The sequence below is a fragment of the Gossypium hirsutum genome, chromosome D03, assembly GCF_007990345.1.
Source record: "Gossypium hirsutum isolate 1008001.06 chromosome D03, Gossypium_hirsutum_v2.1, whole genome shotgun sequence".
NCBI lineage: Eukaryota > Viridiplantae > Streptophyta > Magnoliopsida > Malvales > Malvaceae > Gossypium > Gossypium hirsutum.
The window spans coordinates 53,455,571-53,468,646 of NC_053439.1; the positions used below are offsets into that span (position 1 = coordinate 53,455,571).

Consider the following 13,076-nt stretch of genomic DNA (forward strand, 5'->3'; position numbering starts at 1 on the left):
CAACATTTGTCCCTTATCAATACTTGCACAAAAATAACTTGTGAATACTGCTTTTTTCGAATAGATTGTTTTTATGTTTAAATTGATTGTCATGTTAGAATATTGCTTCTTTTGAATCGATTGTTATGGTGGAATACTTCTTCTTCTTCTTTTGAATCGATTGTTTATATGTTTAAATCGATTGTTATGTTGGAATACTGTTGCTTTTGAATCAACTGTTTATATGTTCAAATTGATTGTTATGTTAAAATACTACTTCTTTTGAATCGATTGTTTATATGTTTAGATCAATTGTTACGTAGCACATCTAATTTTAGCTTGGCCCCCAAGATTAACATATTGGCTCCACCACTACGGATTGATATATTGGTCAATTCTTGATTCAATTGGTCGACTAATCCTATTTATTCCGATTTAATTAACTATGCCACAAATATACATATTTCTAAAATAATATGTTAGTATAAAAATATTTAATCAATTTGAGTTATGAAATTGTCGTCTAACAAAAGTTTTGGGTATCTTATAAACTCAAAATTTTCAAATTATGCTGGTGTCCATTTGTGCTTTATTTTTGGTACAAGTTCTTTTTGGAGTTATACCATATATTATATAATTTAAAATATTCTTAAAAAATAGATTGAAGTAAATTAAGCCTAAAATTTAAATGTTTAAGTCAAAGCTTAATTGATAGTTTAAATGAGATTATTCTTTTTTTTAAAACCCGTTTTTTTTTAATTTTATCAAACCGCCCCTAAAAAATAAATAAAAGATGGTTGTTAGTCTTTTCCTATATATGAGCAACAATCTTTGCGCACAGTATAAAAGATAGTTTTTATAAAAAAAAAAATTTACGGAATTAAGGTATCTGATTTTACAGTGGTGACTAATCTTTTTATCGTGGCTGTTTTTCAAAAGGTAATATGTAAAAAATAAAATTCAATAAAATAGTAATACATAAATTACTTATAATTATGGTACGTTTAGTTCGTTAGAGTGAAATATGATAATTTGGTTGGGTAGAATGAATGAGCTGGTAATAATATTTTTGTATCTTGATTTAAAAAAAATGATAGTAAAAATCATCTGAAAATAAGATGAAATTCAAAGTACAACACCAAGTCTCCATCAAGCAGTGTACATCTCCAAATTACTATATTGATTAATAATAATATTGAATAAATAAGACATAAATAACCTTCAAGATTCAATCCTTTAAGTTTTCTTTCTCCTTTATTTACTTCATATTTAGATTTATTAATGGGTTGAGTTATTGATCCAAACTTAAAAGATTGTTTAAATTTTGAAAGAGTTTTGGTAAAAATATTAAACCGTAAAAATAGGACTAGACAAAAAATTTAAGTTTATTTAAAATATGAGTTAAACTCATATATGAACATTCATGGTCTGAACTAGGCTCGGCCCATTTTTAAATTTTGTAATTTTTATATTATATTATTTTTATATATTATGTAATATATAATACAAAAATTAAATCTATAGTAATATATAATATCGTAAACATTAAAAAACATTAAGATGAATATATATATAAAAGTTTAATAAATAAAATATATAAATTATTAAATAGTATTAAAAATAATATAAATAATTTTAAAAAAAATAATATGGGTGGATTTAAAATGGATTTGGGTTAACTATTTACAAGTGTCGATGAACTTAAACAAATTTTAGGTACATATTTCAGACTAGGTCTGGTTTCTTGACAACCAAAATATGTGTTATCATCATGCTTAATTCTAACCCAAACTCAACCCGATGCATAGGGGAAAATGTTTAAACTTCAAACGATATTAGCAAAATATGATTAATTTTTAGATATTCTTTAAGTGGCTTATGAATAAAACTTTTTTATTAGTTTGAAGAGTTGTAAGTTTAATACTCTCTCTGAATCGATTCTTTAATCAATTTCCAATTCAACTAGTTTGATCAGTCAATCTGATTCGATTCAGACAACCTTAATTATATGAATTTCAAGCTGTTTAAGTTACAACTGATATTAAAATAAATCGGAACCTTCTCGGTCTCACCAAACTTACTCTAAACCAAGAGCATAAAAAATAAAAAAAAAAAGATCTGTTAGTGAAACGTTGAGTAGAAACTATAGATGACAACAAGTGGGAACCCTCACCTTGTCAGAGATCATGGGAAGTATTGAATTCCTATAATTAGAATAATCAAGTTCCACTGAAAATAACGATCAAAACCCACAAAAATAAAAACGCATACCATGAACATGCAGTTCATAATATTCTTTGAAGTTTTAGACTCTTGACAATAACCAGAAAAGTCAAACACAAATACAGTCTGTATCTTCAGTTCATAAACATCCCAATAAACCATTGGGATTCAAACACAAAACCATCACACAAACACATATTGTCTGCATCTTCAGTTCATAAACATCCCAATAAACCATTGACATTCAAACACAACCATCACACAAATGCATACTGGCAGTATCTTCAGTTTATAAGCATCCCAATAAACCATTGAGATTGTATTTCAAAGAAGCAAATTACTCAACCCGTGGCTGTTTCTGCAACCTGGCTAGCTTCAGTTGGTTTTCTTTTAACTCAGCTTCGTCCTGATCCAGCTTCAGTTTCTTCTCTTTTAAGTCAGCTTCGTCCTGATCCAGCTTCAATTTCTTCTCTTTTAAGTCAGCTTCATCCTTGTTGGAACAAAGAGACAATAACAGGCTGTTTTGTATCTTGCTTGAATAGCAAGCCTCGAGCCTTGGTGAAGAAACAAACTCAGAAGCAAAAACAGAAAATGAAACTAGCTAGTGAATAACAGAAAAGAGAGAAGAAGATTGAATGAAAAATGAGCTGATATTTTTCATTAACACACCAACAAGGCATTAAGCCATTACATATTTCAGTCAACAAGTAAAACAAACAAGTAATCACCTAATCAACTACCTAACTCCACTAATTTGCATTGAAACTTACAAGATTAGCTTGTACAACTTGCATTGCTGACTTTTCAGTCAATCAATATCAAAACATTTACCTACTTAGTTCAACATGAACTAGATTACAAAACAGTCAAAATAGAACTAAAAAATAGCAAGTGGATTGGCAGCTTCAAACTTCAGTTGCTGCACACCATGGCACCACTGCTTGCTGCTATTTCTTCGAGCATGACCACCTTTGCATATCGTGCATGGCCACCTTTGCATGGGAACTAAACTTAACAATCCTTCTCCAGCTTCAGTTTGTCTTTTCTAACATTAGCTTTCTTCTTCTCAAATCTCTTCTCCTCTGCTTCATACTCCATTTCACGAGCCTTCATCAACTTATTCATGATGTCTTGCACCATTGCCTCCATAGTTGTGATGACTTTTAGCTCAAGTATCTCTGGGTTACTTTCTATTTTATGGTAAACTTCAGCTAGTGAGTTCATAATGATCCTTTGAACATCTGCATGACTACATAAACAAAAATTGTTATCAGTATAAGGGTGCTTTTGAAATGTCAGTGAGCACTTGAGTTCATAAATATTGTATACCCTTGGACAGTTGACAGCTTCATATCGTCTTGATTTGCTCTGACATCACCGCTGCCTTCAGTCAGATCATTGTATATCTTGTCGTCTAGAAAACAAAGTTATTAAGGTAGGAAACATAAAGGATATTAATATTTACAACTGACAAGTAAAAAGCTGAGGATTTTATAAGATCATTTATCAACTTGCAGCAATTACCTGACAGAAGAAAGTCTTCAACATCAAAAAACGGCAGTGACAGAAGATCCTGTAGAAAAAGAGAATCAGATCTGATCCAAAAATAAGCAATTTGAATTTAAAAAATATATACAGGCCAAAACTTACTGGATCAACATTAAGCCCCTTTTCTAGCGAGTCTACTTCATGATAACCCTGCAAATAAGGAGAGAAGTACACAACATAATGCGTCTTTTCAGACTCAGGACTTTTGTGTGTGTTTGACTAATATTTCTATGATTGCGCTTATCTGGATTTGATTCCAATTCACTGAAATCATCCATGTATTCCTTGAATGAACGTACAATCTAAGAACCATAAGAAAAAGGACATAAAAGGATCATAAGACATAAAAATCCGAATATTTAAACTACAAATATTTCTGTCTGCTAACTAATGTTCAGGTAGAATAATCTGAGTTCAACAATTGCTTACAAAGAAAGTAACAAACATTTCTGGCCAATATATATATATGTAAGCCAGAGAATTAATAAAAAGAAGTTATATTTTTAGTTGTATCACCTTATAGTTTGCAAAAGATGAAATAAACTGCCCGTCAAAGAAATTAAAGGGATGACAAGTTGTACTTATATGATAGTAGGAATGGCTGAGAAGGGTTAAAATTTTCATTGGTTTAGAGAGAATCTATTATTACAACAGAGGATTAAACTTGATTTTTGCATCATTTATTGAAAGGATTGAATAGAAAACTAGTCGACAATACATGATTGCCTATTCAAGTCATAATTTGCTCAACAAAAATCAAAATTCGGGTCTAAGTGAAAAAAAAGAACAGAACAGAACATGAGAGCCAAAAGACAAGTTATTCTGTGTACACCTCCAGAAGACTGTGATATGGACGCTTTTATATAGGAGTTTTAGTTTTATTTATTTATTATATCAGGTTTTATTAAGAGTTTTAATTTTACTTATTTTCTCTACTATATTAGGTTTTTATTTTCAAGTTAAGAATTCTACTAGGACTCTTTCCTTTATTATTAACAATCTATAAAATGCTGCAAATATGAAATAAAGAGATAAGCAATTATTCTATCAAAAAGAAACGATATTATGAGAGTGGGTTCAGTTAATGATGAATCTGTCTTTTGAGTAATCATAGATCGATGTAAGAATTCTTTCTCGTCTAGACCTGTGACTAGATTCTACGCCAAGGCGCATAACTTAGTGTCAGAGCCAGCTGTCATGGGTGATGAAAAGACTTTGACAACCAAGATGGAGGCTTTGATGGAACAAATTGTTACAAGGCAACAAGCATTAGAGGAGCAGGCGGTGATATTAGCTCTTTCGGTCCAAAAGATAACGAAAGGGGATTCAGAAAAAAAATAATGAAGAACAGGACAGCAGCAGAGGCGGGAAAAGGAATTCAGACTCGCAACGTGGTGGGTGCATGGTTCCACGATACTCTAAGATGGAATTTCCCAGTTATGATAGTGTTGGAGATCTTTTAGGGTGGCTGAAAAGATACGAAATTATTTTTGACAATCAACAAACTAACGAAGAAGACAAAGTAGGCTTAGCTTCATTCCATCTCTTAGGAGAGGCACAATTGTGGTTTGATCAAATGGAAGAAAAGGCAAATATTGATTGGGGACACTTCAAAGAGTGTTGTCATGTAAGGTTTGGGTCACCCATGAGTAATAACCCCTTGGGGGAACTTGTCAACTTGAGACAAACTGGGACTGTAGAGGAATATCAATGCCAATTTCAATCACCATTGGCTAGGACTGCTGATCTTAAACCTCGACAACAAATAAACCTCTTTACTGTCAGGTTGGTAGAGGAACTTAGAATTGATATTAAGATGCAACAACCGGAAAACCTTGGAGTTGCAATGAATATGGCTCGAACATTGGAACGTAAACAAAATGTCTTTTTCTAAACTGTCATCTCGAGCTATCCTGAACTGGCTAACTTCCCAAAACACTGGCAGCAATTCAATCATTCCAACAACTAAGAGCATTGCAAAGAGGGGGACAAACAACAAAACCAACAGGGAACAACGGCAAAATAGGTTCTTCTGCACCATTTATTAAGAGATTGACACAGACAGAAATGGTGGAAAGAATGGCTAAGGGGTTGTGTTATAATTGTGACGAGTCCTATTCCATGGGACACAAATGTAAAAGGTTATTTTGGATAGAAATACCAGATGTTGAAGGCAAGCAAGATGATGATGAGGTAGATGATGAGCTTGAGGACAAGCTCAACTCCAAGGAGGGGAGTAATGATATGGAAGTTTTTATTACAATAGGAGTTTTAGTTTTATTTATTTATTATATTAAGTTTTACTAAGAGTTTTAGTTTTACTTATTTTCTCTATTATATTCGGTTTTTATTTACTTCATACACTCTAAGTTAGGAATTCTATTAGGACTCTTTCTTTTGTTATTAACAGTCTATAAAAGGTTCTCAATTGAAATAAAGAGATAAGCAATTATTCTATAAAAAAAGAAACCTTATTCTGAGAGGGGGTTCAATCAAGGACGAATCTGCCTTTTCAGTAACCATAGGTCGAGGCAAGAATTCTTTTTCATCTAGACCTATGACTAGATTCTACGCTAAGGCGCATAACAGACCGTTTCTAAATAAACTTACCACATCAACTCTAAAAATTTAATAATGCAAGAACAAATTACCAAGAAAGAAAAGTCATGCCGCTACTACTAAGTTACAGAGTCATGTTTTCTACAATAATTTTCATGATAAAAGTAAAATCTAAAGCTCCATTGATTAAAATACTAATGACAAATTGGGTGCTTCTACTCAAAATGTTTACCTGTAGATTGATGTGAATCTTAGCACCTCTGGTACAATCAGGGGTTAGAGGAAAATGGAATATTAAGTGTTCATCTTCCATTTGCACAAGATCTTGAATACTAACAGGATTTTTAAGCTTTTGGTTCTTAATATCTTGTAGCATTACTAAAAAAGAAGCCAAAACTTTGTTTACTATATTTGCCACTATGCTAAAGACCTTAGCCTCTGAGATTAATTCCTCTGTTTGGTCCACAATAGCCTCTCCCTGCAATGCTTTTACTGAAATATAAAGAAAGCAGATAACAAATTTTAATTTAAATGATTAAATCAAATCAAGATTAATATATCTATATATGTAAAAAGAGTTATTAAAGCATGCCTAGGATGTCTATCTCTGGCATTCCTTAAGCAGTCTCCAGAACATCAACAACAAATGGCATTAATCAACATAAAAATCGTACCTACGAGTGAGACTAAGTGAGGAAGGTCCTTGCAAATCTCATCAGCATACTCTATGTTCCGGACTGGATTTGTTGACTGGTTCAAAAATGAATCAAGCTCTTGAAATGCATTTTCGATGCTAAGACTGGAACTGGCATTATCGACAATCCTGGGCTGCATCAAATTTCTCAATCGTTGCAGTAAGAGTTGAGGGTCATGAAGCCGATTCATCCCTTCCACTACTATCTCTTTCTTTTCTTCCCATTTCCTCTACATTCAAAAAAGTTACTAAAAGCAATTAGAAACATAAATGAACTTGCACCCTCAGTTTTTTAGCTCAATATTCTTGAGTAAAAACAAAACCACAATAATCTGATACTTGTAGTAAAAAGTTGGACACACTTCTGGTATTTGGAAAAAAAGAGTCAGAAATTGCAGGATTGACATGTTACGTTGTAGTGGGAGTCGGATCGACATGGATTAGTTTGCTCTTTTTTCTTTTTTTTTTTCAAAATAAAAATTATAAAAAGAGAGGAAAAGTCTCACAGCAGCTCGATATCTGTCATCACCATCCAATAGCATACGCATCAATTCTCCCACCAGCTCGTTACGGTCCTGCATATATATGGAGAGTAACTATTATTAAACAAACCCTAAACGATAAAGGAAATAACTTAATTGCAAGAAAGGAAAGAAAATGAATAGGTACCTTGATTCTTTTACGACTGCGCTTATCTTTATCTGATTCCAATTCAATGAAACTCCCCATATATTCCTTGAACGAAGTACAATCTGAGAATCAAGCAAAATGATATAAAAAGATCTTAGAATATTCTGTAAGTTCAAATTTTGCTTTAAAAGCAAAATATATTTCTAAAAAAAGCAAAGTCAAACTCAATTCTATCCAGTAGGCCAGAGAAAAATATAAACCAAACTGGATTATATTCCAGCAAAGAGAGAAGAGAAATGAAGCTTAATATTGCTTACGATTGCAGAGTAGAGACTTGTTATGCCGTCGCAGAAATCTTTTATCATTTTTTTCTCAAAACTTTTATTTCTGATGCATTCGCACGATCGTGCGAATTTCGCTTTTCTGAATTATTCGAAAAAATATTAAAAAGAAATTGATTCAATCCCAAATTTTGAAAAAGTAGTCTATTTTCCATTTGTGTGTTCACATTAACTGTTGAAGTTATCAATAATTCTCGTTTATCCTGTTTGAGAAAAATTAAGTTGATTCGTTTGCAAGGGGTATTGCCAAGGGTGCGTTAGCAAATGTCAGCTCCTTTAAGAAAAAAGTTAAATTACTCAACTTTCGTAAAAAAAAAAAAAATTCCACTAAACTATAAAAAGTTATATTTTAATCACTAACATTTTTTTTAGTGAAAAAATAATAAATAGAAATACAATGTATTATTATCAACTATTGAAAGACTCTAAAAGTTTTATCTTGTTGGATAGTTGTAACCACCAAATCAAGAAGTATTTCAAATATATGAAGAGAGGTCTGTTAATAGAGACTAATCTTTGCCAATTAATTTGCAATTAAATTACACTCTCTAGGAACATACTTAAATTTCTATTGACCTTCAAAACGCAAAATACGTTTAACTCTTCTGAGCAAGGTAATACCGGAGTCTACTGCTCCTCTATAGACAAGGCACTAACCACCTCAAGGTTATCTGTCTAAATCTTGACTTTCGTGTAGCCCTTATTTAATAAAATGAGAATTTCGTCGAGAATACCCCAAAGTTCTGTCTCCAAAGGCGAACATCTGCCTAAATAATGATTAAAGCCCAAAATCCAATTGTCAGCCTAATCACGAACCACCCCACCTACAGATGCATTTCAGAAAGCTCTAGCCACTGCTCTATCAGAAAATAAATAGACCCAATTGCCTTTATAATGGGAATGAATTTCCGAATTTGGTGAACTAGGCTTGGCCTCATTTAGAAAAGGTTCAAATTGTTAGGCCCAATTGAGAGAGGCTTTTACAATTTCATAAGTCGTCCAGTTAATGTTTTGGAAGATGAAAAGATTCATGTTCTTCCAAATTCTCCAAGCAATTAATCCAAATAAGCTTGACCAAGTAACTTCCTTAGCCTCTGTTTGACCACAAACCAAAGAAAAAGACGAACTCTCTGTGGGCTTTGATATTTCCAAATAGACTTTCAACTATCATCTTTAGGACTCCAAGAATCTTCTTTTAAAGCCCAGTAAGCATTACGAACAGAAAAGGACCCTCAACCAGATCGAGCCCAAATGATCCCATCCTCTCCACCAATAGGGTGAGAAGGGGGATACTTACTATACGTTTTATCACGTCATCAGGTAGCCAAATACGAAGCAAATCAACTTTCCAATAACCATCAAGAAGAACCCAATCCCTCAAAGTGCTCTCCAAACCGAGGCTTGCATGAGCTGGGACATAAGAAAAAAGAGGACCAACTTCCAGTATCCAAGAATCTTTCAAAAAACGAATTATAGAGTCATCACCTACAAACCACATAAGATTCTCACAAAAAAGGGGGTCACGCCTTAGAAAAGGAACGCCAAAAATGAGAGCATTGATTTTTGTGGATAAAATTTGGAAGCTGATTCTTCTACCCATATTTCGAACAAAGGACACGAACTCATAAAGCGTCATTTCTAAAGACTAGATTGAACCCAATCTTCATAAGGAATGAATTATTTTGGTCTTTGAGGTGCCGAAACCCGAGGCCTCCTAAAGACCTAGGCTAACAAATGGACTCCCAATCTACAAAAGTTGTTTTTGGATGCCCAGCAAAACCACCCCAAATGAACTGCCTTGCTATCCTCTCTATCTCATCACACACACTTTTCGGGATTAACAAGGACTGCATAAAGTAGTTTGAAATAGCTAGGAGAACTGATTGGGTAAGAATGACAACTGATTGGGCAAGAGTGACATGTCCCACAAAGGAGAGTTTTCTAACTTCCCAATTTTGAGTTATAGTGACTTGGTACATTAACCCAAAAGATATTATCTAATTTGACCTTGAACTCTAGTTAAAATATTCTATTTCATCCTTTCGCAACCTTTTTAACGATAATTCTAAAAAAATTATCAAAAAATTATTTAAATTATCAAAAAATTATTTAAATTTTCAAAAAATTATTTATTTTCTAAATATAAATATTCACTAAATTATATTTATCTTTTACGGGTTTTTTATGCAAAGGTTAATGTTGTAGTAGCTAAGGATGTTCATAGTTCAGTTAAAACCAAATTAATCGTTTTAACCAGTCTAATTCGATTAATCAACTAGTGGTCGAATTTAGTTCAATCAAAAGTCAGTTAATAATTTTTTAAAATTTCAGTTATCAGTTACTTCGATTCAAAATCGGATAATTAATCGAAATAAATCATATATATTATATATAATTATTAACTTTAAAGATTTATGTAATGTTTTTATAGTTTTATTTATTGCTTTCAACTCCATTTAAAAGTTTTTTGAACAATTAAAAGAAATGAACATTAGCACTATATTCTTATTATATTTTATACTTATTTTAATCAAAAGATAGAAAAACATATATATTTCAATTAACCAACCAAATTAACCAAAATATTTCAATTAGATTAATGTATTTGAAAAGACTTCAATTCAGTTCACGGTTAAAACTTTTTACATTTCAAGTAATTCGGTTCAAATATTAACCGAACCAACCGTTTGAACAATGCAATCGATGAATGCTTTTAACAGCACCGATTAAATTATCCACCGAATTCTACAATAATAAATTTAGAATTGAATTGGAGTTTGTTCGTATATGAAATACACACAAAGTCCATGTAAACCATTATTGGCAAAGCCAATCCTTGAATATCCCCTCAGTTGAGCAGGTCCTGCTGGCGGCACACTAAAAATTTGCATGCCAACATTCTGGTTTGAAGAAAGACAAAGCATCAGCTAGCCGATTCGCTTCCCTATGCACATTCTGAATTGAAGTCAGCAAAGCCAAACCATTCTTCCAAGTTGTAAAAACTCCTGATTCAAACAGAAAAGCATCCCACTAAACCATTAAAAGATTCTATTCCAACGTCAAACAGATTTCGACTTACTTGACCGCAATAACAAGTAGCAATTAGTCAAGCCGTGGTTTCTTGGCCAGCTTCAGTCTGCCTTCTCTTTTTCTTAGAGAAGCACAAGCAATTACTGAGATTTATAAATATAGACACGAACCATAAATGAAAATTTGGGGTTGGAGTATTAACAGTTCATCCACTATTTGCACAAGGTCCTTGAAAAGGATTTGCCAAGTTCAAAATGTCGTAGATCTTAACATAAGTCGTTGCTTGTTTCTTCTTGCCTTCTTGTGGTCACAAAAGACATTTTCCTGGATATGCAAAGTAGACAATCAATAATGATTTATCCGAAGAAAAGAAATGAGAGAAAGGAGACCCAAAGACGAGATGATTGGTACCTGTCTGCATAAATTACGGCTAATACACTGATGTAAATCATAAATGAAGCACTTTACCGTCCATCAGTCTGGCTTCTAAGTTAATAATTTTGATCTAAATCCAACATCTACTATTGCCATAGATATCGCACTTAATACTATCGGTATAGTCTTCAGACCTGGGTTCTTCGAGGGAAAAAGAAAACTTGATTCGCTTTGCTAAGAAGCTTATTTGGTCCCTATCTGTTGAAATCAGCCAAGAAATATGGGCATGCAATTTGCAGCTTAAAAGACCATACACTCTGAGCATCAATTAGGAAAAACATTACGGTATGTTTATTGATGATAAAAAAATGTCGAAGAGAGGGAAGAAACGACTGCAAACTAAACATTACCTGGTAAAATTTAAAAGTAAATTTCAAAAGAAAAGAACTTTCCCTGAATCAGACTGTTGAATTGAGCGAGGAAGGGGTTTGTAAATCTCAGCCCAATCTCGGCTCAAACTGAATTTGTTGACTGGAAATGCATTTTTAGATTTGTTATCTGCTTCAAAAATGCATTTGTCAACAAATCCAGTCCGATCCAAGACACCGGAATACTGAACTGCATCTTGAATTAAGGGTCTTGGGGGCGACTCATCGCTTCAAGCACTATCCACTATCAACATCCTTCCCCTATATAATATAAACTTCGCAAAATAAAATACTGAAACAAATTAAAACAGATTATAAAAGAGATTGTGGATCTTGGTTCATCGCTCCTTATACTATCTACTATCTACATCCTCCCCTATATAAACTCTGCAAAAATATATTAAAACAAAATATAAAAGACAGTGGTTGGTTCATTGCTTCTTTTACCATCTACTATCTATTTCCTAAAAGTTACTAAAAAGAATTAGTAACAGAAACATCAGCAGATAAGGAAAAACAACTACAAAATTTGCATCTGTAAAAGGAAACACCAAAACGGTGAGAATGAGACTCAAGACTAGAGTGATTTTGCTTACGGACGGGCAAAAACGGAAAAGAACAAAAATGACCTAAAGTGAAAAGAACTCCTCCACACAACTGAATAGCATCTATGTTCTCCAATAACAAAATTTACCCTATATAAGGCAAATGGCCGAATGACCTCAGAGTTTCAAATAGGGTAGGCATAGTGGTTTCACAGCCGCTAATTCAAAATAGCAGCAGCATCCGCTACCGCTAAAGATCTCAATAGCTGCGTCAACATGTTTTCAGATGTTCTTCGAAACTAAGTAAATAGAGAAAGAGTACAAGATACGGCGGAATCCAAAGTAGAAAATAAAATGTAGAGGAGTAACGTAGAGGCTGAGATAAAGTAATTGATACTGTAAGTAGAGATATTTTAGGGTTTCGAAATTTACCTTTGATTAAATGCTAAAGTTACATATTTTATGTAACTTAAATTGGTTGATTTATTAGAATGCACCACTAATTTTGCCATATTTATTGAATTTGTGCAGGAATGCAATTTTGGGCTAAATAGAAGAAAAAGGAAACAATTGGGCTAGATTGAAGAAAGAAGCAAAGAAGGAGGGTCAAAGTAGAATTTTTCCAATATTAATTAGCTGATATTGTTGACTTAGTGGGAGATTATTTTGGGATATTTTTTATATTATGGAATATTTTCCTTGATTTTCTATACTAGTTGGCTCT

The 13,076-nt window shown here is 32.8% G+C and overlaps 1 protein-coding gene and 1 long non-coding RNA gene across 2 annotated transcripts; both read right to left on the minus strand.

Moving 5' to 3' along the window:
* Positions 1 to 2,295: 2,295 nt before the first annotated feature.
* On the minus strand, positions 2,296 to 7,929 carry LOC107932358 (uncharacterized). Its single transcript, XM_041090576.1, has 10 exons — positions 7,894 to 7,929; positions 7,673 to 7,755; positions 7,510 to 7,578; positions 6,984 to 7,233; positions 6,542 to 6,801; positions 3,853 to 3,900; positions 3,727 to 3,775; positions 3,532 to 3,616; positions 3,223 to 3,451; positions 2,296 to 2,692 (listed from the first exon to the last, which is right to left on the minus strand). Exons 2-10 carry the CDS (start codon positions 7,730 to 7,732, stop codon positions 2,540 to 2,542), a joined length of 1,203 nt encoding a protein of 400 aa, XP_040946510.1. The 5' UTR covers positions 7,733 to 7,755; positions 7,894 to 7,929; the 3' UTR covers positions 2,296 to 2,539.
* A 2,618-nt stretch (positions 7,930 to 10,547) lies between these two features.
* On the minus strand, positions 10,548 to 12,777 carry LOC121215620 (uncharacterized). The gene is made up of 2 exons (XR_005911552.1): positions 11,054 to 12,777; positions 10,548 to 10,979 (listed from the first exon to the last, which is right to left on the minus strand). It is a non-coding gene; the product is annotated as an uncharacterized lncRNA (long non-coding RNA).
* Positions 12,778 to 13,076: the final 299 nt, after the last annotated feature.

Coding starts and splice junctions, on each gene's coding strand:
- LOC107932358 (XM_041090576.1), bottom strand. CDS start 7,732: ATGGGGAGTTTCATTGAATTGGAATCAGATAAAGATAAGCGCAGTCGT. Junction 7,579..7,672: donor GCAGTCGTAAAAGAATCAAG/GTACCTATTCAT, acceptor ATATATATGCAG/GACCGTAACGAGCTGGTGGG. Junction 3,901..6,541: donor AGATTCACATCAATCTACAG/GTAAACATTTTG, acceptor CCTTATTTGCAG/GGTTATCATGAAGTAGACTC.